This window comes from Quercus robur, chromosome 2, assembly GCF_932294415.1.
Source record: "Quercus robur chromosome 2, dhQueRobu3.1, whole genome shotgun sequence".
NCBI lineage: Eukaryota > Viridiplantae > Streptophyta > Magnoliopsida > Fagales > Fagaceae > Quercus > Quercus robur.
In genome coordinates, this window is record NC_065535.1 from 42,547,964 (window position 1) to 42,573,538 (window position 25,575).

The following is a 25,575-nucleotide window of genomic DNA, read 5'->3' on the forward strand; positions in this document are numbered from 1 at the left end:
GATAGTTTTTTCTCTCTAAAAATCCCTGCCTTTTCTTCGTAACCTACCCCTCCTTTTATAGTGAAATTCTGGCATCCCAGGGGAACCATTGGTTCCCCTGTTTCGTCTTATGGTTAACAGAGCCTATTCCGTGCTCATCACTCGGTAGGTTCTATTTCATGTTTTTTTTTTTTTTTTCGTTCTTTCCCTCTTTTAGCTTTGATTCCTTTGAAAGTCCATGGCTGGTTACCTACTTCGGGATGTGCTGAGGTATGCCTTTCTCGATCTCACCGTTTGGCAGTTCTCCCTTTTTGCCCTTTTTCCCATCTGGGCGGAATCCCATTTTGCCGACTTGAAAGTCACCTGTTGCCATTCCCCTTTTCGTATTTCTCCATTTTGGTTCCCCGAGACGCTTCGCACTTATGCCATGAGAGGTCACTGGTTTTTTCTTCTTTTTTTGCTGGGTCTTTTGGCGCTTGTGGCTTCTACTCTGTTTCTTATTTTCTTTTCTTGTCCTTTTCTTTCGAGCTGTCTTAATCTTCCTTTGATTGTGCTTATGTGCCTGGAAGGATCCACGCCTCTTGGTGGTTGCTAAGGATCCTGGCTATTTTCTTTAATCTCTTGCCGTGGGTTTCTTTTCCTTCTTGATGTTTCTTCTTTTGGGCTTCAAGCCTCCTGGGCCTGCCATTTCTTTTTCTTTCATGGTCCCCTTGCACCTGCTTCCTTGGACTTGGCTTATTTTCTTTTGGGCTTGGCTCACTTCTTTGGGCTTCTCTCACTGTGATCCTTTTAGACCTCAACAACATTTAACACCTCATAAAAAGTATTAATTTACCCAAGGTTTGTGATTCGAGGAATCGAACATGGTTGAAGTTCTGTTTAACACTTAACCAAATAAGAAGTACTAATTTACCCAAGGCATGTGATCCAAGGAGTCAAACATGGCCGGGGTTCTGTTTAACACTTAACCACATAAAAATTATTAATTTACTCAAGGCATATGATCCAAGGAATCGAACATGACTGAGGTTCTGTTTAATGCTTGACCATATAAAAAGCATTAATTTACCCAAGACATGTGATCTGAGGAATTGAACATGGCCGAGGTTGTATTTAAGACTTAATTATATAAAAAACATTAATTTACTCAAGGCATGTGATCTGAGGAATTGAACATGGTCGAGGTTCTATTTAACACTTAATCATATAAAAAAACATTAATTTACTCAAGGCATGTGATCTGAGGAATCGAACATGGCTGAGATTCTATTTAACACTTAACACCACATAAAATGCATTAATTTACATGGACACCAACTAGGGAAAGAAACTACAAGTCACAAAGAGATAAAAGGATGACTTTTAAGCCTTTCATTAATAGTAATATCTTCGAAGATTATTTACATTCCATAGGCGTGGTATAACATTTTCATCTAAATCCTCCAAATAATAAGCCCATATTCCAGCCACCGAGGTGACATGATAAGGTCCTTCCCAGCTAGGCTCTAATTTTCCCCATGATGGGTTTTTGGCAGTGCCTACCACTTTCCTCAAGACCAGATCTCCAGGTACGAGCAGTCTTGTTTTGATTCCCTTGTCATACCATTGCTTGAGTTTTTACTAATAATGGGCCAATTGGACCATGGCCACCTCTCTTTTTTCCTCGGCCAAGTCTAGGCTCGCCGAGAGTAGTTGGTCATTTTCATTAACATCGAATTGGCTTGTTCTTAAAGTTGGGAATCCAGTCTCAAGAGGTATGACTGCCTTAGAACCATATGTCATTGAGAATGAAGTTTCTCCCATTGATCTTTTGGGTGTGGTGCGATGCATCCATAACACGTGTGACAGCTCATCTACCCATTTTTCTTTTACCTCATCCAGCCTCTTCTTCAGCCCATTAACTATGACTTTGTTGATGGCTTTAGCCTACCCATTCCCTTATGGATAGGTCAGAGTAAGGTAGCTGTTCCTAATGCCCAACTCACTGCAATACCTCTAGAATGTTTTACTGTCAAATTGGAGTCCGTTGTCTGAGATTAGTGTATAAGGGACTCCGAACCTAGTGATGGTATTCTTCCATATGAACCTCTTTGCATCCAAGTCCCTAATGTCGGAGAGGGGTTTATCTTCAACCCACTTCGTAAAGTAATCAGTTTTAATGAGGAGCCATCTTCGGTTTCCCATTGCCCTTGGGAATGGCCTAACTATGTCTAAGCCCCACCGCGCAAATGACCAAGGGCTAGAAAGGGGATTCAAGGTTCCTCCTAGTTAACAAATGTTCAGAGCATACCTCTGACATTGGTCACACTTTTTGATGTAATCTTGGGCAACTTTTTGCATACTAGGCCACCAATACCCTTGGGTGAGGGCTCTGTGTGATAGAGACCTCCCTCCTGTATGACTACCACAAATTCCCTCTTGGAACTCTTCCAGCAATGGTTCCACTATCTTGGGATGGACACAGAGCAGGTATAGCCCAGAAAATGAGCGTTTGTACAATTTCTGTTCCTCGGAGAGCCAATATCGTGGTGCCTTTCTTCGGATCTTCTTAGCCTTGCTTTTGTCCCTGGGCAATGCTCCATCACTTAAGAATGAGACTAATGGGTCCATCCAATCTAGACCAACTTGTATGCTATGTATCTCGACTATGGCTTGATCATGGCAACTAGGAGTCACTAAATCCTCAACAATTATGACTTGTGGGAGGCCTTGCCTTGGAAAGGTGGCCAAAGTGGGCAACGAGTCGGTCTGAGAATTCTTGCTTCTAGGAACTTGCTTTATGAAGAAGGCTTCAAATTTGGATTGCATCTGTTGGTCTCTTGCCTCAAAATCACCATTGATCTGCTCTGCTACTAGTCTCGAATCTGAGAAGACCTCTACAACCTTACCTTCTAGTCTCTATACCATTGTTATTCTAGCTAACAAGGCTTCATACTTTGCCTCATTATTCGTGACTAGAAAGCCTAATCTTAAAGACTTTTCCATGGTTATCTTTTTAAGAGATACTAGAACGATCTCGAAACTAGATCCTTTCTAATTAGCTGTCCTGTCAGCATAAATCTCCTATGATGGGGGGCAGGGAGTGGAGATTACCAAAACATCTAGGCTCGACACTTCTCTCTTCTTGATTACAGTCTCCTCAGTACCCTCGATGATTTCTACAACCAAATTCACCAGTACTTGCCCCTTTATAGCTGTACGGGGTAGGTATTTAATATTAAATGCTCCCAACATTGTCCCCAATTTAGCTATTCTCCCCATATAGTTCAATCTCTGTAGCAGTGCTTTCAGGGGGAGCTGAGTGAGGACCATGATGGTATGTTCCTGGAAGTAATGAAAAGCTTCCTTGTGGCATGTATGATAGCCAAGATTTCCTTCTTGAGGGGTAAATAGCGGGTTTCTGCCTTATAAAGAGATTTACTAACATAATAAACTGGCTTCTACACCCCAGCATTCGTTCTAACCAGGACTAGGCTTATTGCATGATCAGTAACCATTATATAAGCATATAAGACCTCTTCCTTCTCGGGCTTAGAAAGAATAGGAGGGTGCAACAAATACTTTTTCAATTCTTCAAAAGCAATGCTACATTCCTAATTCCATTCAAAATTTCTCCATTTATGAAGGAGTTGGAAGAGGGGCCTACATTGATCAGCTGACCGAGAAATAAATCTGTTCAAGGTGGCAGTCATTCCTATCAACTTTTGTACTTCTTTGGGGTTCTGAGATGGGTGTAGGTCATTTATGGCTCTGATTTGATCAAGGTTAACTTCTATTCCCTGATTAGTAATCATATACCCTAAAAACTTTCCAGAACTGACACCAAAGGAACATTTGGACCCATTGAGGCGTAGCTTGTATTTCCTAAGCACTGAGAACACACTTCCTAGGTCATTTAAGTGTTCTGAAACCTGCTTACTTTTCATGACCATGTCGTCAATATATGCGTAAACATTCTACCCTAATTGAGATTCAAACATCCTCGTCACCATTCTTTGATAGGTTGATCCAGCAGTCTTCAGGCTAAAAGGCATTACTCAATAATGGTAATTCCTGGTAAGGGTCAAGAAAGTTGTCTGTTCTTGGTCAGCCAGGGCTAATGGTATCTGATGGTAACCTTGAAAAACGTCTAAAAAGCTCATCTGAGAATGACCAATCGTCTCATCTACCAACTAGTCGATTCAAGGGACTGGGAAAGGGTCTCTAAGGCAAGCTTTATTCAATTCAGTGAAGTCCACACAAACCTTCCATTTTTTTTATTTCTTCTTCACCACTACTGCGTTGGCCAACCATTCGGGATTAAATGTTTCTTTGATTGCTCCAGCTTGCTTAAGCTTGTTCACCTTTTCTTTTACAGTCTCGACATGCTCCTTAGAAGAGCGCTGATGTGGTTGCCTCTTAGGTACAATTGTTGGATTTACATTCAGGTGATGGCATATAAAATTTGGATCCATTCCGAGTGCCTCATACACACTCCACGCAAAGACATCTATATTCTCCCTTATGAACCTTAACAATTCTTCCTTTTTAGCAAGAGTTAACTGGGTACCAACTTGAAAATATTCATCCTTGTCTAACCCAATGATTACTTACTCCAGCTCTTCGCATAACAAACTCCTTTCTTTGGTTTCGTGCAAATCTTTGTACTTTGTTAATTGCTACGAGACCTCCTCTTGGCCACGAAGGACTCCATCTATTGATTGGTGCCTGATAGTAGCCACTAAGCATTGTCTGGTCATTGTCTGACTTCCCACCAATTCCTCAACTCCTCCTACAGTGGGAAACTTCACCTTCATATGCATAGTTGAGGACACTACTCTATAGCATGGAGCCATGGCCTTGCTAGAATGGTCGTGTAGGGAGAGTAAGCATTAACCATGATGAATTCCACCTTAACCACCTCGTACCCCGTTTGCACGGGTAATTTAATCATTCCCTTGGGAATGACCATTTTTCCATCAAATCCCACTATGGGGGAGTCATACTTGCTTAGGTCCCTAGGCTTTAGATTCAGCCCGTGGTACAAATTCGGGTACATAATTTTAGCCCCACTTCCTTGATCCACCAATACCCCCTTCATGTCATATTCTCTAATGCGGAGGGTCACTACCAAGGCATCATCATGAGGCTGGAAAGTTTCAATCTTATCTTCATCAGAGAAACCCAAGGTTGGCTGTATTTCTATTTTGCCCTTCTTGGATTCTCGGACTTGCTCCTCGAGGTCTGGCCTTAATGCTATGGATATGATTCTAGAAGAGGGACCTGCATCCCTGCTCGGGGTAGCAAAGATGACGTTAATAGTCCCCAATAATGGCTGAGAAACAGCTTCTCTCTAGTATCCTCATCCAGACTGACTTCCCTACTTGGAAGGTTGGTGCATGAGCTTCTTCAACTTCCTTGCCTTGACCAACTACTCCAAATGGTCACATAGGGTTTTGCAATCCTCGATAGTATGTCCCCAGTCTTGATGGTATTGACAATAGAGACTTTGATTGTACTTGGATGGGTCCCCTCCCATTTTATTGGGCCATTTGAAATAAGGCTCATTCTTTATCTTGTCAAGGATCTAATAAATTGGCTCCTTGAATACCGAGCTAACTACCTGGGCGTTAACTCGCGAAGGTTGATTGGTGAAGTCTCTCCTAGGTCGATTATGCTGTACTCGTCAGGCTGAGGATCTCTCTTTTCAGGAGGGAAGATTTTGGAATTTCCATTCCCTTGCAGCTGATCCTCCTCAACCCGCTTATGCTCATCAATACAATTCATGAGCTGGCACATACTCCGAGTGGGCTTCATGGTTAGTGATTTTCTCAGGTCATGGTTCATGGGAAGCCCCACCTTGAAGGTTCTTATAGCCACATCCTCAAAATCTCCATCTATCTCGTTAAAAGTTTCCCAATATCTGTCAGAGTAGGTTTTCAAGGTCTTTCTTTCTTTCACCGCCATGGACAACAAGGAATCCAAAGGCTTGGGAACTCTGCTGCATGTCACAAATTTGGCCCCAGAAGCTCTAGTTTACTTCTCGTAAGATCTTATTGAATCTTTTTCTAGTCCATCGAACCATCTCATGGCAACAGGTTTGAGGCTGGAGGGAAATACTTTGCACCTAAAGGCCTCATTTCTAAAGTGAATGGCCATTCTCTAGTTGAAATGACTCATGTGCTCTACAGGATCAGCCTTCCATTATAAATGGTAAAGGTCGATTGGGTAAAACGGTGTGGGACCTTGGCCCTATCAATTCTCCGCGTGAAAGGTGACCTGGAAATTTGATGTAGAGCTTTACTCATCGTGCCATTCCCCGTATTCCTAGGAGGTGAGCTCTTGCTTCTTCTCCTACTGTGTCTTTCCTCCTTATCTAAACGTGAAGACACAATGAAGGACTCACTAGGAGGAGTCCTTGACCTCGGCCTGTAGCTGCGATCTTCTTTTGAATAAGATTTTGAGCTTGATGGGGGTGTTCTATTTCCCCTGACATGTACCCTACGATGCAGCTTGCGCAAATGGTCAATTTCCAACCTGAGATTTCGCGTCTCCTGGTCATGGGAAATATGACTTCCAAGCCTTGACTGACTCCTACCGGTATGGTCTGTGTAATCCGTTTCAACTCGGACACTAGGAGTTCAATTAGCCTCATGATCGCTCCTTCGCTCTAGGCTGACAAAATGGCCAACACGCTATGAACCAACGGATTCCTCTCTATTTTTCCTAGAATTCTCCAATTTTTTATTATTTATTTTTTTAAAATATAAGAAAGAAAGCCTATATAACCAAGGTTGCAGATGCCCTTCCCACAAATGGTGCCAATTGTAAGGACTCGAAATATGGCCTAAGCCCACTTACAACAATGGGACCCAATATAGCAAGTCCAACACAATAAATTTGTAAGAGAGTGGGTTCACTGGATTAACTACAATACTAAGTAATTACAAACTTGTGGATAATAGGACTAAAGTAAATAACTTGAGTGAAAGAGACACAAATTCAAGGTAAGTATTTCCTCGGGCAAGTCTGAGGATAGGTTGTTCATTAAAAGTCAAGGCTGATCTTATTACAACAAGTTTCAGTTTTTTCCTTTTTCTCTTTCTCTCTAGAATGTTCATCCCATTTCCAGTGGAGTTCCTTTCTTTATATAGCCCTCCCAATTGCATCTCAACCCTTAATCTATACGTCTTAGGGGAATAATTCAAATGCTTGTCCCATCAGGATCCTTCTGGAGGTGGTTGAGAGGTTTGTGAGAGCTATTGAGTCATTGTTCAGGTGTCTTTTTCCTCATAAATGCGGCCAGTTCAGTTGGTGTAGAGCATTAAATGTGGAGGTGATAGCCACCTTCTCGGATATTTCCCCTTTCTGTTGCTTGCACGACTCTGATGTCTTCCACAGTACTTTACTTTTTGGTGTAGGGAGTCGCATAAGGCACTCTTGAGGTGCATTTACTCCTTGAGCTCCTTAGATGACGAGCCATTTAGCCTCCTTTCCTCAGACCTCTTACTCTAAGTCTTAGCTAGGTTCTACGTGGTCTTGACGCCTTCCCTCCTCGATCTTAGCCCACTTGTCAGACTTGGGTTAACATATGCATGGGCCTTTGGTCATCCTTGGTTGGGGCTCACAGTTTAACGATCCAAGGAAAAACGCTAGCCACATCTGTGCTATACCTCAAAAAGACTAGTCATAATTGAAGCTCCTTGTAGTTGTTAATCAATCAAATTAGGGTATCACAATCTCCCCTACTTAAATCCCTAACGTCCTCATTAGGGCCCACTTTGTGAGGTAGTGTCTCTGAGCTCACACAGGATTACCAAGTCGGCTCTGATACCATATGTAACGACCTAAGGAAAAACGCTAGCCACATATGCACTATACCTCAAAAGGACTAGTTACAATTGAGACTCCTTGTAGTTGTTAATAAAGCCTAGATCTACCTAGTAAATAACCGATGTGGGACTCATCACACACCCATATACATCACACAATCAATCAAATTGGGGTATCACACATGGGCCTTAATGTGTCCTCGGATTATTTGCTCCCACAAGTGCTACTACACAAAGGAATATGGAGTTCTCCAAGCATTCTGCTTCAAGTAGCCTCAATTTCAAAGAAATTCTCAAAAATGGAGGTCAGACACGGCTCAGGAAACCCACGAAAGATTGTCCCCTTACTTTTTGTTTAAAGTCTTGGTTCTTGCCTGCCTGTTTTGTGTTAACCTTTTCTCTATTAGCAAATCCTTGTAATTTGATGCCCTAAAAAACCAAGCAATAGACAAGAATACATCAAGGGTTGAAGCGTTTTAATTAGAACGTGCAATGAGCAACGTAGGGTATGTAAAGTGTACTTTTTTTTTGAGAAGAAAAGTGTACATTTGAATTAAATACACGCTAATATTTTTTAATTAAGGTAAATAGTTTGTAGTATTCAAGTTTTCAAAATTTGCAATACCATTAACAATTAATCTAATTAAATAATTCTTGTTATAAATAATCTATATGGAAAAATTCTAAAACCCTACACACACACATATATATATATATATATATATATATATATAACCATTTTAGATAAACGCTTGAAAGCCAAAACCTTAAAAAAGCTTTTGACTTTTTATTATATTTATACAAGTCAAATAGAAAACATAAATTATAATAACCTTTAGACGACCTACATTATTCCAAAGAGAGTTTTAGAGTTTTAATATAGATGCCAAATTAAGGGTACGTTTGGTATGCTGTAATAGCTCCTGTAATGGAATAGTTATTCATATATAATAGCAATTCGGTCATTTGGTTGTATCTTTATTACATGGATTAGTTATTATATTGTAATGACTATTCTTTAAATTGAAAAATAGCTATTCCTCTTTAAAATGGATGTAATAGTTATTCCTTAGTATATATAATAGATTTTAAAATTAATATATTTCCAAAAATATAAAGTTTCCTTATACATCGTATTTTACAAGCTTTCCATATATAACAACCAAACTTATAAATAATAATAGTTATTCCATTACAATGTATTTTATTCCTAGTAATAAAGATTACTATTCATAATGTAATCTACATTTAGTGTACCAAACGTACCCTAAGAGTTTATGGATATGGACGAAGCAAGTAGGTTATAAGTTTAGAAAGCGATATTTGTTGAGACTTGAGACAAATTTTTTTTTTTTTTAATCCTAATTATGGACCGTATTAATTATTTAAAAATAGTAACTTTGAGCCCTGGTTTGGTTATTTATGGCATTTTTGTAATGTGATAAGAATAGAGGAAGCAATTGTCAGTTAAATTTGTATGTCTTTCCCGGGCTTTAAGCCCAGCATTGACCTCGCAACCACTCATTCCCAAAACAAAAGCACAATCTCGAAAAAAAAAAACAAAAAACAAATTAGTAATTACCATCCGCGTTTTGTTTTTGTATTTTTTTTTTTATTTTTATTTTTATTTTTATACTTGTTGCTTACAGCGACCCTAACTTTTTTGTTGCTCGAACATGCACCCCACGTTTGCCAAAAAAAAACAAAAACTTGAACTCAAACCACTAAAAACTCTCTCCCTTCTCTATCGTCAACTTTGCAAAATAGTAAAAACCGTTCCATTTTTCCACCTCTAACCTCTCTCGTTTTTGGAGAGGAATCTCCTCTTTCTTTTCTCTCTCTCATACAACACAACAACAACAACCATTAACGGTTTTGTAACTTGATTAAGGTTTTCTAGTAAACATAGTCAGGTTTGTTTGTTTCCTGACTTATATTTATTTTGTTATACAATGGTCCGAGCCTTTGGACGCCAAAATACCATACAGAAGTCAAGATCTTTCAATCTAAAAAGGATGTTTGAGATTCCGGGAAGACAGATTCAGAGTTTGATATTTGAGAATGGACATGATTGTGGTGTTGTAGAAGAGAAAATTATTGCCAAAAGTTTTGATGTCAAGCGTGTAGCTAGTCCATTGGAGCCCCAACACATAGGCTGGTCGCTTAATCATGACATGGGTCCAGTTTCACGCTTGGAAATTGGAGTTCCAGCCAAGGTTGGAAGTCCACATACCAAGCCAAATTCAGGTAAAATCATCTTATTCATATTACATGCATGCACTTTAAATTGCATCAGTTCTTTCTCAATCTCATTATCCCAGTACAATGACAGTTTCTGTTGTTTTTAACGGATATATTTAACGTTGGAATCTCCCTTCCACTGCTTAAAATGTATTTAAAAAGTTCTCATTACCGAATAAGTGAAAAATAAGATAATGTTCTTGGGTAATCATCATGCTGGTGCTATTTATGGTGTGGTCTAGGAAATCATTTCTTTAGCCTAATGAGCTGTTTAATAAAATTTATATGCGGTTCTATTCAGATATAGAAATGATGAAGGAAAGGTTTGCTAAGCTTCTTCTTGGTGAAGATATGTCGGGTGGTGGAAAGGGTGTTTCTTCGGCTTTGGCTTTGTCAAATGCCATCACAAACCTTGCTGGTACTTTCTTTTTCTTATATAATATTTGTTCACAAAAGAAATGCTATATTATGACAACTGGAAATGGTTTTTTTTTTTGAAGAAACAGGATTTTTTTTTTCTTCCTAAATTATGTATATCTTAAATTCAAACATTGCTCTAAAAAAAAAAGTATAACATATACACTTCATGCATGGGGTTCTTCTCTATTGCATGATGCTATCAAGGTTTTAGGGCAAACAATGATTTTGGTCTTTAAATTATGTGTTAGAGTTTAATTTTGTTCCTAAATTATCGTTTGTGTTAATTTAGTCCATAAAATTTTGAAAACAAAATGTCATCCTTACCTCCAATTTTCTGTTAAAATCCTTTAAATTACTTTATAAATTGAGTGATTCATCATGTTATTAACATTGATTTGTAATAATATGAGACCAAAGAGCTTGAAAGAAAATGAGTTATAAGATTTCAATAATTTACTTTGATGGCAAGTGGGGAGGAAGGGTAATATTGAACCATTTTTAACAATCTATACTTCGTAGACAAAACTGAATTATAATACATAATTTAGGAAACAAATTAATAGTTTGTCCTATTTCTTAAGATTGATAGGGAAGAGTACACCTAAAGGATGGGGATGCTAATATATATGCTATTTTCTCTTGTTGTTTTACAACAATGCAGCATCTATATTTGGTGAAAAATCGAGGCTAGAGCCTATGTCTCCAGAGAGGAAAGCAAGGTGGAGAAAAGAAATTGAATGGCTTTTATCTGTAACTGATCACATTGTTGAATTTGTTCCATCACAGCAAAAATCCAAAGATGGAAAAAGTATGGAGGTGATAAATCTCTCTTTATCTCATAATCCGTGTAATTTTGACCATGTTGATTGCCTCTCAAATATTTTTCTATCATGATTTGATAGATAATGGTAACTCTCCAAAGAAGTGATCTTCTAATGAACATCCCTGCCCTCCGAAAGCTTGATGCTATGCTTATTGTAAGTAATAAGTACTGCTCCTCGTTTAAATATATAGAGGTTTATTCTTCCATCATATAGCCTAGATTTCTACCTTTTGCTGATGAAACTATAATGAACAGGACTACCTGGATAACTTTGGAAACCAAAATGAGTTCTGGTACGTGTCTAAAGATGCCGATGAATCTGAAAATGGTAATGTCCCAAGAAATGAAGACAAATGGTGGTTACCAACTGTCAAAGTTCCACCAAATGGGCTATCAGATATATCTCGAAAGTGGCTGCTCTTTCAGAAGGATTCTGTGAACCAAGTACTAAAAGCAGCTATGGCTATAAATGCTCAAGTACTATCAGAAATGGAGATCCCTGAAAGCTACATTGAATCCCTACCAAAAGTAATTAATAAGAGGAAAGATTCATTATTGATTAGCTTTACAATATTGGTTTTGTTACTTTGATTTTGATTGTCTTTGTTATGTTTCTACAGAATGGTAGAGCAAGCCTTGGTGATTCAATATATAAGAGCATTACAGTAGAGTATTTTGATCCAGAGCAATTTCTCTCAACCATGGACTTGTCAACAGAGCATAAAGTACTTGACCTTAAGAACAGGATCGAGGCTTCAATTGTGATTTGGAAGAGAAAGATGACCAACAAGGATGGCAAGTCTTCCTGGGGTTCAGGTGTGAGCTTGGAGAAGAGAGAACTCTTTGAGGAGAGAGCTGAAACCATCTTGCTCCTACTAAAGCAGCGGTTTCCAGGAATTCCACAATCTGCACTAGACATATCTAAGATCCAATATAATAGGGTAATAACAATATTGCAACTAACCCCACCCCCCCCCCCCCCCCCCCCCCCCCTCTTTTTTTTTTTTAAATTTCTAAATGTTTCTCAAACTACTTAAGACACAGAAACCTATTTTCTGCTAAATATGTGCAGGATATAGGGCAGGCTATTTTAGAGAGCTATTCAAGGATAATAGAAAGCTTGGCATTCAATGTCATGTCTAAAATTGAGGATGTCCTTTATGCTGATTCTCTCACTCAAAACCCGTTATTAGCAGAATCCAACAGGAACCGTTCAAGGGATCCTTCAACGTTGACTGGTGAAGAGGCAGACAAGTGGTGTGCTGCTGAGACACCAAATTCGAAGACACTCTCGGATTTCATGGGTTGGAATCTCGATCAGGGAGCTACTGACATGAAGAAGAATGACTCAACAGGTTATATGGACAGCCCAGTAAGAGAAGAAAATGATACCCTCAAGAGCAAGATAGCAAACATTGTGACCACAAAGAAAATATCCTATTTAGAAAAGCTTGAGAACCTAAGTGGTCTAAGAAGTCCAACAGCTCGCCATTAGTGCTAGTAGCATTAGAAGAAACAAGATGAAAGAGAAAAGGAGGAAAAGGTAGAGAAAGATAGTAAGAGGGCTATATATCCTGTCAATGTAAATAGTCAGACCCATGTAGGATTCTGTTGTGTTTGTAATTCTTGTATCGTGCTTCCTTCCTGATGTAAATGTGGAAAGGGAAGTCAGCATTTGATTAATGGGTTTGATGCATTTGGAATGTGCTCAGCTTTCTTGACTTGTAGCCCACGTACTCTTTTATTTATGTACTCTTGGTTGATTTCATCTTTACTCTCTCAACATTTGGTCTTAATGACATATGGCCAGGAAACTGTCTGCATATATAGGACTGCCTTAGAAAGAAAGAAAGAAAGAAAGGAAAAAAAGAAAAATAGAATTTCTAATTGAAAAATTCCTGTGAATTTGACAAACCACAAATTCATGAGGCATTTAGCAAATATCTATTTACCATAAGCATTGCAGGAGAGAGAACAGGATATTCATTGCTGACAGTTAAAAATTTCATTGTGACGTTTCACTTCAGCTGAGTTTTGATTGAGTTTGATGTTGCAAACAAATTTGGTTTCCTATAGCTTCAAGCCTTAAGGTGCAAAATGAACTTTGATAAATTGAAATTTATTTTTCTGAATTTTATTATTTAATATACATGAAGAATATAAATTTTAATCACGCTGTAGAGTCTTCAAAACCATTATTCTACACTCATAATCAACAACTTTCAGCAGTAAAAATTCTCAGAAAGGAACATATCCTTAGCTTTAGGAGCAGTCATAACAAATAGAAATTCCTAATTTGGTTCAAATTCTATGGCATTTGTGTTCTCATGGTCCTAATTCTGTGATGAACTCCCAACAGAGTGACTTCATACATTTGCAGTCTGCTAAATAAGGCATTCCTCCAATACTAAAATGCCATTACCGGAAGGCAAAAGAAAAACATGCAGACCCTTATGATTCATGCTGTTCGTTTAATTCTCCGTATGAGGGACAAGATGTCACCACCCGGCGCTGACTTTCTATGACGTCCAATTGTTTGAGTACCCTGCAACAAAAGAATGCAAAATGATAGAAATAAACAAGTGATGCAGTGGTATAACAAGGATCTTAAATATAACTTCGCCTACCTGGAAATGAAACGTAGGATTTGAACCTTTTGACAATACTGACAAACCATCGTGAACAGGCAATACTAAACAAGCCATGCAATAGAACAAAAATATTAGTAGATAAGCAATGTAAATCCCAATTAAAAACACATCCGTTACATATGAGAGGAAATTTTAACCTAATGATGAGTTGGTAGTCTCTTTCTCAAGAGATGGCCTCTGTGTGTTTGTGTACAAGAAAAGTGGCACGTCCTCTTCACTGTTAAGTTCATGTTTATCTATCATTTTGCTGTTAGTTTGATCAACGATATCCCTGCATTTATAACAAATTGATCAAAAAGACGGAAACTCAAGTTTTATCCCAGATTAAGTGATGACATAAAAAGTTCATTTTGCATGGTAAGGCTGCCATGCAATGCTTATACGTGTGCAATATATGTATAAAATCCTCATTGCACTCCAGGTTGTATCCTTTTCTTTGTTGCTATTTTGTTAGTCTTACTTAAGGAAGTATCGCATGCATGCTCCACATAATTGATTAAAATAGGTTCTCTTGTTTGAAGCTTTTTAGTCATTTGACAATGTGAAGCCATGCAGGTAAACATCCTTAATTTCAGTGTCATGTATTAGAGAGAAAATTTGTACCTTGAACCTTCATTTGATTTCTCAACATTTTCATTTTCTGATGAATGAGGGAAAAAAAGAAGCATCATAAATTCAGAAGAGATAAATATGCATTGATATGAGACAATTCAAAAAGAACAATCAAAGTTGCAAGAAGAAACTTTTAAATTTTATTGAAAAGAACCAGAGGGTGATATGAGACAGTTACGCATTGATAAATAACATCGAGAATATCTTGTCAAATTCTCACTCCACCGTAGTTTAGTTAGAGCAAGCTTGTGAGCATATTGTTCACATAAGAGAAGTCTCTACCAAGCAAGCACCAAAAAAGTTAAAAGGATTAGTACTTAATAATTTTCCAATGATATCTGAATGGCATTATGTGACTGAGCAAAATAATACTACTAACTTGCTTTAGGCAATTGATTCGAAACTCAGCCTCCGAAAATGCATTAGTCTGAGAAATGCGACAATCAAGGTTGGCAGAGGCGCTTCCAAGGTGGTCAACAACAGTAACAACAGCCCTGCATATGTACTCTTTTGTGTTTTCCATCACACTGCAAAAATATGTTAAGGAATTAGGGGGCCACATATTAATAAACGACCAACCGTTTTCAAATACCACAAAATGGCTGACCGTTTTAAAATAATACAATGACCTACTGCTAAACCACTGCCCGCCTTTAGCTATCTTATCAAATGTCTTTTTTAAAAAAAAAGACCATAGTATAAAGTATAAACGACAAGCCGTAGGGGCCTTTACACAGAGCAAAGCAAATTTGTGGGTCACTCATTCACTTGTTTAATGGGCCACTATAGTGAGCCAGTTCCCTCCATTATACAAGTATGAATTCTTGAGAGATCTCTGTTGTCTTTATTGGTTTCATGCTGACATTAAACCATTTAATGGGCTTGTGTGAAGAGATATTAAGCCCAAATTGATGGGCTTGTCTTACCACATTGAATTTGAGCTGAGTCAGAGTTATCTGTGTGTGTTAAACCATTTTTTTTTTATGAATTCTGTGTGTTAAACTAGTCATTAGTCATTAGTCATCTTTTAATTCTCGTAACTGTTTGATACAGTTTATTTTTCAACTTTTTGAAAATAAATTTTTTTTTAAAAGTTGTACCTAGAAAAATGTAAAATTTAAAGATGTTGAGATTTGAAACCACAATGCTTATTGACAAGCATTCGCAATTATTGGATATAAAACACACTAACTATTTCCCAAAAATTATAAATTTTTATCAAATTAGAACTAGTAACTAAATCCCAACACTAAATTATTGAAAAAACCCATAAGAGGGAGTAAGAATATTTATTTATCCGCATCTATGATGAGCTTATTTTTATGAATTTATTTTGTTTATTGGGTAAAATCACAGGTATGCCTTGAAAGATGTGAACCCATCCGCAGGAACTAAAAAATTACCTTCAAAATTAGAGTTTGGGCCGTATGAGTGCTGTCCACTCACATTTTGAGCTAGGAACACCGCGTCAAATTAGGTCCACCAAGTGGTGGTCCCAGATATTGACTTTTTTTTAAGAAAAAAATTATATTATATATATCATCAGTTTTTTTTTTTTTTTTTTTTGAGAATATATATATATATTTTTTTTTGAGGAACTTTTTGAGAATATATATATCATCGGTTTGGGGGCTAAATAAAGTATATTTATGAAAAAACAATGTTTTAAAAAACTGTAGATAAAAAGATAAAAGCTATATGCTAGAGCTGATGCTTGTATGGTATGTTAACAAACACTACTTTTGTTTTGTTTTCTTAAGCCCCAAAAAGTGGCAGCCCACTATACTATCACATTAAAATGAGAAACAGATGGTATAATGGTGGACAGTATAGAGAATTAGAGAGTAGAACACTAACACTTTCTTCTCTTTAGCATTCAAGAAAGTGGTTTCACTGTAATCGGCAGCATAATGAAGCTGAGAACGTAACTCTCTAAGTTCCTGCAATCACAAAACTATTAATGATATAGAATCAAAACGCACAAAATATACACACAAAAAGAAAGAAAGAGTAACATGGCGTCGTGGAGATGAAAATAAAAGTACACCTGGAGAGACTTTTCAAAGCGTGTGATGTCCTCAGACTCATCATCTAGACTTTGAAAGGAAGAACAAGACTTTGAGTTCTGCATTCTCTCTTGATTTCAGCTAAATGCAGCTGAACATAAATGTAGAGAGAGGGGAGGGTGGACCTCAAGGATATAAATACAAGCTATCCAGCTTATCACTATCTCAAAAAGCCCGTGGATGAGTTGGTTGGAGTTTTTTAAAAAACTGAGAGAGAGAGAGAGAGAGAGACAGGTGAGTGGAGGCTCGTGATATATTGTTCTGGTTATGGTATGGTATTTGGAAAAAAACAACAAAACCCCATTAATGAGAGAGATTCTTATAGTGCTCTAGATGCTGCTACATGTACAGGATGGAGGAAGATGACAAAAACAGCTTCAGCCCCGTGATTTCTTTTTCGCTCCTTTCTAAAAGACCACCTGACAACATCACTCAAATACCAAGGATTTGCCTTTTTCCTTGCTTTGTGTTTATTATTATTATTATTTATTTATTTTAGTTTATATATATATATTTTTAACTAGGAGAAAAATTGAAAAATAACATCAAGTTCTAAAAGATTTTGTTAGTTAGCAATATTTTCAAATTATTTAAGAAACTAACATCTTGAGTGTAAGAGAGTCGATTTTGCTCTTTGAAATCGAGTCACAAAGACTTGAGTTTCAGTGGAACTCGAGTATGAAACAATCGAGTTCCATATTGAAACGACAAAGAAGAACAAGGCAATGAGGAAGCCAGAGAACAAAGAAATTCAAAGAAGAAATAACACAACAAAGAAGGCAGAGATTAACTAAAAAAGAAGCAGATGCAGATCAACAAAAAAGAAGAAGGCAGATAAAAAACAACAAACCCAAACCCCTAACAGAAACAATGAACCCAGATCTCCTTAATTACCCACAAACCCAAATCGCCCTCAGATCTGCCTACGAATGGCGAAGGCTCCAAGCGGTAGTGGCGGTGGCGGTGGCAAGGGCTCCAAGTGAAGGATTTGTTATAGAGCTTTTGTTCTTCCTCATTTGTTTGGTTTTCCTCTATCTCTTTTTTCTTTAAATGTGCAGAGCAGGAACTCGAGTGTTTCATACTCGAGTTCCACCGGAAAAATCATAAAACTCAAGGCTTTGTGGCTCAAGTTCAAAGAGAAAAATCGAGTCCCTTAGACTCGAGATAATAATTTCCTAAAAAGTTTAGAAACGTTGCTAACTAACGAAATTGTTTGGGACTTGGTGTTATTTTCCAAATTTTCCCTTAGACTACAATTTAGGAGTCCCACACCCTTCATTAAATTGCCCCGTGAAGCAACTTTTTTAAATGATATGTCATTTTACACTTAAATAAATTTATATATCAACGATCGCAAAAAATAAAAAATAAATAATAATAATAATAATAATAATAATTGAAAGCTCGGATTTGTGCTAAAATACAAGAGCTTGTTTAGACCTCCAATTAAAAATTATGACTAGATTGCTTTTACTCTAACTTAAACAAAGTGTAGAACAAGAGTAAATATGTGCAATGAACTGATAAGACTACTCTAAGCCATATTCATCCACAATCAACAATAAAATGAAAGTTTAAAGAGTAGGAAAGAGAAATGCAAACACAAGATAACATCAAGACGTGTTATCAAAGAGGAAACTAAAGAACTTGGTGAAAAACTTCTTTGCGACCCTCCAAGTCAAAATTGATCCACTAGAGAATAAAGTTGGAGTACGCGAAGAACAAAAGACTCTTTAAGCTTAGTCTACCCAATGTACTTGAGCCCTCCAAGCTCCTGCTACCAACGGATTTCTTAGAATCTTGACTTCACTAGCTTTCTAGATCCCACAATACCGCCCGATTGCATCCACCAAGCTTTACCGGCTTCTTTTGGCAAATCCCCAAAGTTTCCTAAGTTCTAAAACACTCTTTACATTCTAAATAGGTGTGGGTTGAGTTTAGATACAAATCTCCTCTCAAGGTATGAAAATGGGATAGGGAATAAGAAGAGGCTACAATGATTTCTCACTAAAGGATGAGTAGCTCTCTCTCTCTAAAAGATGGGTGTGTTGTGTTGTAGAAACCACTCTAGGGTTTTCTCTCTAAATAATAGTGTAGACATTTGATTTTGCACCCATAATTTAATCTTGGAAGATGACTAGAGTGAATATTCATATACCCAAAAATTTAGAGTTGCATTACATGCATTAATTCATTCATTGCATATCATAAAAATGATCTTGAGATTCTAATGATCGTGACGGTATGTCCGATTTTCAAATTAGACCGTCTGATTGAAAGATATCACATGATCAAGTTTTCACGGTCTGCATGCATTTTGTTTGAGTGGATCCGATCACGTATGATTAATTGAAATTAATTCTGATTGGTTAGAAAATTCAAATTAATTAAATAATTTTGTGATTGGTTGTTGTTTAGTGTCAAAAATAGGTTTGCTTGCATGTGAATAAAGTGGATAATCAAATAACAAAGAAATTGTGGATAATCAAGTCTTTTTGGAATATTTATCTACAAGATAATTATCACTTTAAAGACTTGAATATCAAGAAAAAAAGATTAATTTTTAGAATATGCATTAAAAACGTGTCTAGGTGCAATTCCCAGCTAAAAAATCCCCAAAAAAGGAATCCAAATTGGACCAAAACTCAAACGCGGACCTGGCACTCAAGAGGGCCATTCGGCACTCTTGGAGTGCCAATCGGCACATGGTAAGTGCCGATTGGCCCAAATGCTCGGCCCGGCCCGGAAACTCCCTGATTGAGATGAAGCCTATCTTTTTTGACTTTTTAGATATAAGGACGCGCTCCAGTTCATATCTGATCTCATTCAGCTTATTTTTTAAGCATCCCAATTTCTATAAATAGAAAAAAAAAAATCAGAATTAAGGGCTCTTCTCTTTTGATTTTTCAATTCCTCTTACGTTCAAGACGTTCTGGAGGCTTTTGCTTTAGGAACTTCTTTTTTGTAAGTAAAGTATTTTTGACCTTAAAGTGGTGAACAAATTTCTTTGATTTCTAAAATATTCATTCATTAGATGAGCACACTCATGCAAGAGGTATTTTGTTTTTATTTTCTTTTTTCCATTAATTAGTATGTTATTTTTCATCTCATGAATGTGATTAATATGCTTAATTGTGTCTTGTTCTTAATATATATAATTGCCATGCTTAGATACTTTGCTAGAACTTTCTTTGCATGTTCTTTAGATGATTGTTTATTGTAATTCATTCTCTTAAATTTCAAATTCTGCTAATGACTATCAAAGCTTTTTATTATTATTATTATTATTTTTTATTTTATAAAAACTCAAATAATCTGTATTTTCAAATCTGATTTTTTTTCTAAACTCAACTAATCTATATTTTCAGATCTGATTTTTTTAAAACTCAAAACTGATCTGTATTTTCATTAAATACAGATCTTATTTTTTTAAAACTCAAAACTGATCTGTATTTTCATTTAAAATAGATCTAATTTTTTTTTTCTAATCTCAAAACTGATTTGTATTTTCATTAAATACAGATCTGAAATTTTTTCTAAATTTTTCTTTGTCATAAAATTGCAGATTTTGAAATTTCAAAGAAAGAATTAAGAGTTAGGTTAAGTTTTTCTTTTTTTAGTATGTGATGCATGCATAATAAATTTGTCTCATGAATGTGGATCCTCTTTCAAAAAGCCTTTTTTATTTGTTTCTAACAATAGATCTGATTTTTCTTTTATAAACCTAAAATCAATCATTTATTCTTTAGAAGAACATATCTGATTCTTTTTAACAAAATTTCATTCTTTTTTCTTTTTATAAAAACAGATTTGATTTCTATAGATCCAATCTTATTTTCTAAACTTAACATAAAACAGATCAATTTTTCTTGATAAAATCTATCTTTCTTTTATTTAACCCTTCACAAAAACAAATTTAATTTTTTACAAACTTTGTCTTATTTTTTTTTTTAATTTCCAAAATAGATCTGAATTTTCTTTAGAAAGAGGACACACCAATAAGGCAAATTTATTTAAGTTAATTTTTGTCAAGTGTTTGTCATGTGCATTATAACATATCTTGCAACATCATTCAAAAAAGGGTATATTGGTCATTAGAGTCTAGAAAACTAAACTCTGTTTAGGCAGAATGGGTGCCTAACACCTTCTCATTTCGTAACCTAGTCCCCAAGCTTAGGATTTTTGGATAGGTAGATTAGTGTTTTGTCTTTTAATTTTGGTAGATTGTAACTAGGACCGAAGCTTTGTATTCTTTTGCATAGATTGTAACCCAAAGCCTTGTAAGGTTAATTTACCAAAGTTGTACGTTTCTTTATTCAATCAATGGCAATGAAGTATTTTGAATATGTAATTTGTATTTATATTTTTTCTTATTTTTTTTTTGTATAAAAAAATAAGTGGCGACTCCACACCACCATCCAAAAGAGAGGTGCCCTTAAAAGCACCCAAACCTCTTTTTGAGAGAACCCAATTTTACGGTCTCTCACAAATAGCCTTTTCTTTCTTTTGTGGGTAATGAGGGTATATAAAGTATGAGTGAAGGGTAATAAAATCACACTTAAAATCCTCCAATCAGAGAGTTTCGCTCACGAGATGGCCTATCTTGTGAAGTACTCGCGAAATGCAGCCTGACACTTAACTCTTTAGCTTCCAACATGTGCTTCTCACGTAGCCTTTTCACAGGAACCTTTACTCGCAAACTTCTTGCGAGCTAGTTGCGAAATTGTACTAATCTTCATTTCATGCTTGATTCTTCACCAACTTAATACTAAACCCATTACAATAAAATCCCACAAAATAAAGGAAATAAATTAGTGCAATTACAACACTTTTTGTCATGGAATAAAGCCAACATAAAACATAGTTGTAAATCACAACTTTACAATAATAATAATTATTGGTCGCAAATCCGTGCAATGCACATAAATACTTTGCATAAATGTATAATATAAATGTTAAAAGGTTTTATTAGCATGTCAATAACTTTGTAGTTTAATTGAGACCTGATGGTCTTTCAAATTGAGACATTCAAGATTTACATCAATATCTCCCAACTATTGAATTATCTAAAAAATAAAAAGTACCATCAATAACTTTACCATTATTTCTTCTCACAACTTATTCAAACTACATTATACTTTTTAAAAATAAAAGATAGAGTAATATATCATACACTTCATATTTCTCATATTCCATTGTAATTATATCATCGTAAAACAAATCAAGATTTAGCTAAAATTGTATAGTTATACTTTTATAGCATGTGTAAGTTAACTAATGTCAAAAGTTTTGTAGTTTAGTGGCATAGTATACTTCCCTTTATAAGAAGAATCAACGTTCAAATTCCTCTCCCCCTTATAAATAAATAGAGGTAGGTGATCAATTACCATCTAATATAAGTTACACTTTTGCATACAAAATTCAAATCTTTCATTCTAAATTGCTATCTAACAAAATCTCAATGGTTAAGTGTAATCACAGTAAAACTGCTACCATGAATCCTCTTCCAAATATACTTATGATACAATAGACAAAAGTTGAAAAAAAAAAAAAAAAATCAGTTTAGTAAATATAGCCAATTATGAATTAATAGTTTTGTAAAGTATCAACCAATATTCAATCTTCTTCTCGAAGAAAAAAAAAAAAAAAAACCAATATTCAATCTTATCAGCAAAGATCAAAAGTATGTTAAATAATGAAACACATACTGAAAGTTTTAAAATTAAAAAGTAAAAAAAAAAAAAAATAAATAAATAAAAGGGGAATGAGAAGCATGCCAAAGATTAAAGAGTTTTGTCTCTCAAAAAAAAAAAAAGATTAAAAATTTTTGCTGTAGTGGCTAAAAGTAGCTTCAAGTTGTTTCTACGTTGTCTTCTATGCCAACCAGGATAAAACAAAGAAAAAGTTCCTTGACTTTATTGAAAGTTGAATGGGTTATATTGCCTCAAATATTTTTGCTATTGCTGTTAGTGTTGTCGCAACAAAAAGAGAAAGAACCTTGCTGGGTTTTCAACTACAACATCACAATTTCATATAGGTTATTGTTAGGGTTTATACCTTAAAATCCAATTTATTAGCATGTTGTAAATAATTTGTTAGGACATATGTGATTCACTTGTTAGGAACATATGTCACTATTTTATGTAATTGGCTAATCCTTTGACAAAACACACTTTATTTGTATCTGGGTAGAACTAGGATGTGTTTAATACTTCAAGAAACTTTGTTTTAAGATCAAGTGTTGAAGCCATGCAAGTTTGTCCAAGATTCAAGTCTAAAAAGTGCCTGTCATTAAAGCTCGACAGCTAGCCATCTATCGAGCTTGAAGAGCTATTCAGCCCCGTAGCTCAACAATAGCTCGACAGATAGGGTCTCTGTCGAGGTTTATGAAAAATAGAATTTCAGATCCGTTTTAACTCTAATCCGTGATTGTATGTTTGAGCTTTCTTTTCTCACAACCCTAGACATATAAAATGATTATTTTAAGGGCCGTCAATAATGACACAAGTTGCATAAGTGTTGAGCAAAGTTTGTTCAATCAAATTATGACCGGAGATAGAGTTTTGCCCAAGTTCATCGTTCTTGTGTAGAAGTTGCCGTGTTTGCGCATCGTAGGGTTTTGTGACCAAGCATCTTCTGGATCTTCATCGTGTGATAAACTGAAGAACTTTGCAGCCAACAACTTTCTCTAATTGGTGATTGAAGTCGCGTACTGGGATCCGTGCAATTGGTTAGTCACATATTGGGAGCCGTGCATTACAAGGAGAGATTATCACTACAGAACAAGTCTAATTGGGTATTGGGGTAAGGATTCAACTGTAGGTTGGTATAAGGTATTGAGATTCATTTACTTGTAACCGCTTGTTGTGATAATAGTGGATTCTTGGGAATGGTGACCTTAAAATTACCCGGTGGGGTTTTTACAATGTTGGTTTTCCCAATTCATAAACAAATCACCATGTCAATTTATTTTCTACTGTATACTTAGTTTAATTGGTAACTTGTTTGTGCTACCACACGTTTGCATGTTAATTTGATTAATTTAATAATCTTGACTAATTAATCAATAAATTTATCACAAGGGGTTAATTCATTTTTTGGCCTATCATAATTAAATTGTTTAATTATATGAGACTATTTGTAAATGAACTACTTGGACATTATCATAGTCCTTGAGATGCATTGTATGTGATTTAACTATAGAAAAATATAAATCACAAGTTCCTTATAAACTCAAAATCTAGTACATAGTTGGTGATGAAATTAGGCGTTTCATCTGTGAAAACTATAATACATCAACTAAGATGGTTTCTTGATCATGGAAGTGAAGACTTCTACTTGATGTGTTGATGTGTCTTAAGTGTGTAAGACATATTGAACTAGACCACTGTGAGATTAATTATTCAATTAACAACTGTCACCTAAATAATTAATCTGACGACTTCTAATTTCATAGACTCTCAATCCTGAGAGGATAGTGAGTCTGATCATGAAATGTAGGTTACTTTGATATATCAGAAGTGAGATCTGTAAGGTTGAATTTATTCAACCATCTAATTGGCTTTATTCCGTGCCAAATTTGCTTGTAATTCAGCATTTAGTAACCCTGTATTTAGGTGGGTTTGTTGTAAGGGTAGTGGGTGAGATAGAGTGAAGATTGCTCAAGAGTGTGCAAGAAAACAGAGACTCGCGGCTGGGACTCGCGGGTGACTCGCGGCTGAAAGCCGCCAGAAGCAGCACACGTGCCAAGCATGCTGGAAGATGAACAGTCATGCTAGCTGGAGCACTACAGGACAAAACAGGACAACTGGCCATACGGTTAACTCGCGATTGGATCTCGCGACTTAGTCAAGCCGCGAGCCACCTCTGTTTTGTAAAACCTGACGTTTCACATTCCTCTTCCACTCCAGTATAAATACCCCTTTTACCCACGATTGAAAGAGAGCTTCCAGAGAGAATTTTGAGAGAGAAACCCTAAAGAAAAAACCAGATTGTTTCACCCACAATCTCTACCTTAGAGTCTCTTCAAATTCCTCAACTCTCTTCCTCTCCATTGTCAAATCCTTGAGAGGCATTATACCAAACCTGGTTCTCACCATCATCATCACTGTGAGACAGTTGTTTGGCTTTCTGGGAAGCAGTTAGGAAGGAACCAATCTTCATTGGTTGATGCTACGGTCTAGTAGCGGAATCCGGGAAGCTAGAAAAGAAAAAGGTTCGGCGAACCTCGTTGGAGCAAGAAGCTTGGAGGGCTTAGGTGCACTGGGTAGATTAGGCTTGGAGGGTCTATTGCTGTCCTTGTATCCCAACTGTATTTTCTAGTGGATTGTTTACCGCTTGGAGGGTGGCAGAGAGGTTTTTGGCCGAGGACTTCGGTTTCCTCTTCGATAACACATCGCGTGTTGTCTTTGTGTTTGCATCTTCCTTCCTCTCTATCTTTGCCTTTTTATTATCTGCTGTGGTTTTATTTTGTTATGGCTTAGATAATCTTTAACCAATTTCGTATTATAGCATGTGTTAAGTTTCCGCACACTAGTTGTTTGACATATTGCTTGTATTGGTTAAGTTGTAATTTTGGGGTCTAAACGTTCAAAGGTGTTTTGTACACGTTTTTGAACTTTCAATTGGTATCAGAGTGGGTACACTGCTATTGGTTTCATTACCATTGTGTGATCCTTGACTCCCTTTTGAGATGGATAGGTCTCAATCCCTAAATGCACCTCCATATTTTGATGGTAGTAATTATGCTTTTTGGAAGGTTCGCATTAGAGCTTTTCTGTGTTCTATTGATGAATCCGTTTGGGATGCTATTGAGATTGGTTGGACCAAACCTGAGACAGCCAAATCCACATGGGATAAGGCAGCACTTGCTGCATCTAATGCTAACAGTAAAGCACTCAATGCTATTTTTTGTGGTGTGTCTCCAGATGAATTTCACAGGATTTCTCACATTACCATTGCCAAAGAAGCAT

At 36.4% G+C, this 25,575-nt stretch overlaps 2 protein-coding genes across 4 annotated transcripts; one reads left to right on the top strand and one right to left on the bottom strand.

Annotated features, from left to right (window-relative positions):
• The first annotated feature begins 9,585 nt into the window (after positions 1-9,585).
• On the top strand, positions 9,586-13,015 carry LOC126713745 (rho guanine nucleotide exchange factor 8). Of its 2 annotated transcripts, none has more exons than XM_050413597.1 (7): positions 9,586-10,037; positions 10,333-10,449; positions 11,113-11,267; positions 11,354-11,428; positions 11,530-11,802; positions 11,895-12,215; positions 12,347-13,015. In XM_050413597.1, exons 1-7 carry the CDS (start codon positions 9,743-9,745, stop codon positions 12,767-12,769), a joined length of 1,659 nt encoding a protein of 552 aa, XP_050269554.1. In that variant the 5' UTR covers positions 9,586-9,742; the 3' UTR covers positions 12,770-13,015. The 2 variants fall into 2 exon arrangements, with proteins under 2 accessions (XP_050269554.1, XP_050269555.1); XM_050413598.1 differs by having other exon boundaries at positions 10,339-10,449.
• Positions 13,016-13,459: 444 nt separating this feature from the next.
• On the bottom strand, positions 13,460-16,886 carry LOC126713746 (probable protein ABIL5). Of its 2 annotated transcripts, XM_050413599.1 has the most exons (8): positions 16,585-16,883; positions 16,395-16,477; positions 14,917-15,064; positions 14,716-14,815; positions 14,529-14,565; positions 14,063-14,196; positions 13,902-13,966; positions 13,460-13,819 (listed from the first exon to the last, which is right to left on the bottom strand). In XM_050413599.1, exons 1-8 carry the CDS (start codon positions 16,666-16,668, stop codon positions 13,733-13,735), a joined length of 738 nt encoding a protein of 245 aa, XP_050269556.1. In that variant the 5' UTR covers positions 16,669-16,883; the 3' UTR covers positions 13,460-13,732. The 2 variants fall into 2 exon arrangements, with proteins under 2 accessions (XP_050269556.1, XP_050269557.1); XM_050413600.1 differs by lacking the exon at positions 13,902-13,966 and having other exon boundaries at positions 16,585-16,886.
• Between the last annotated feature and the right edge of the window lie 8,689 nt (positions 16,887-25,575).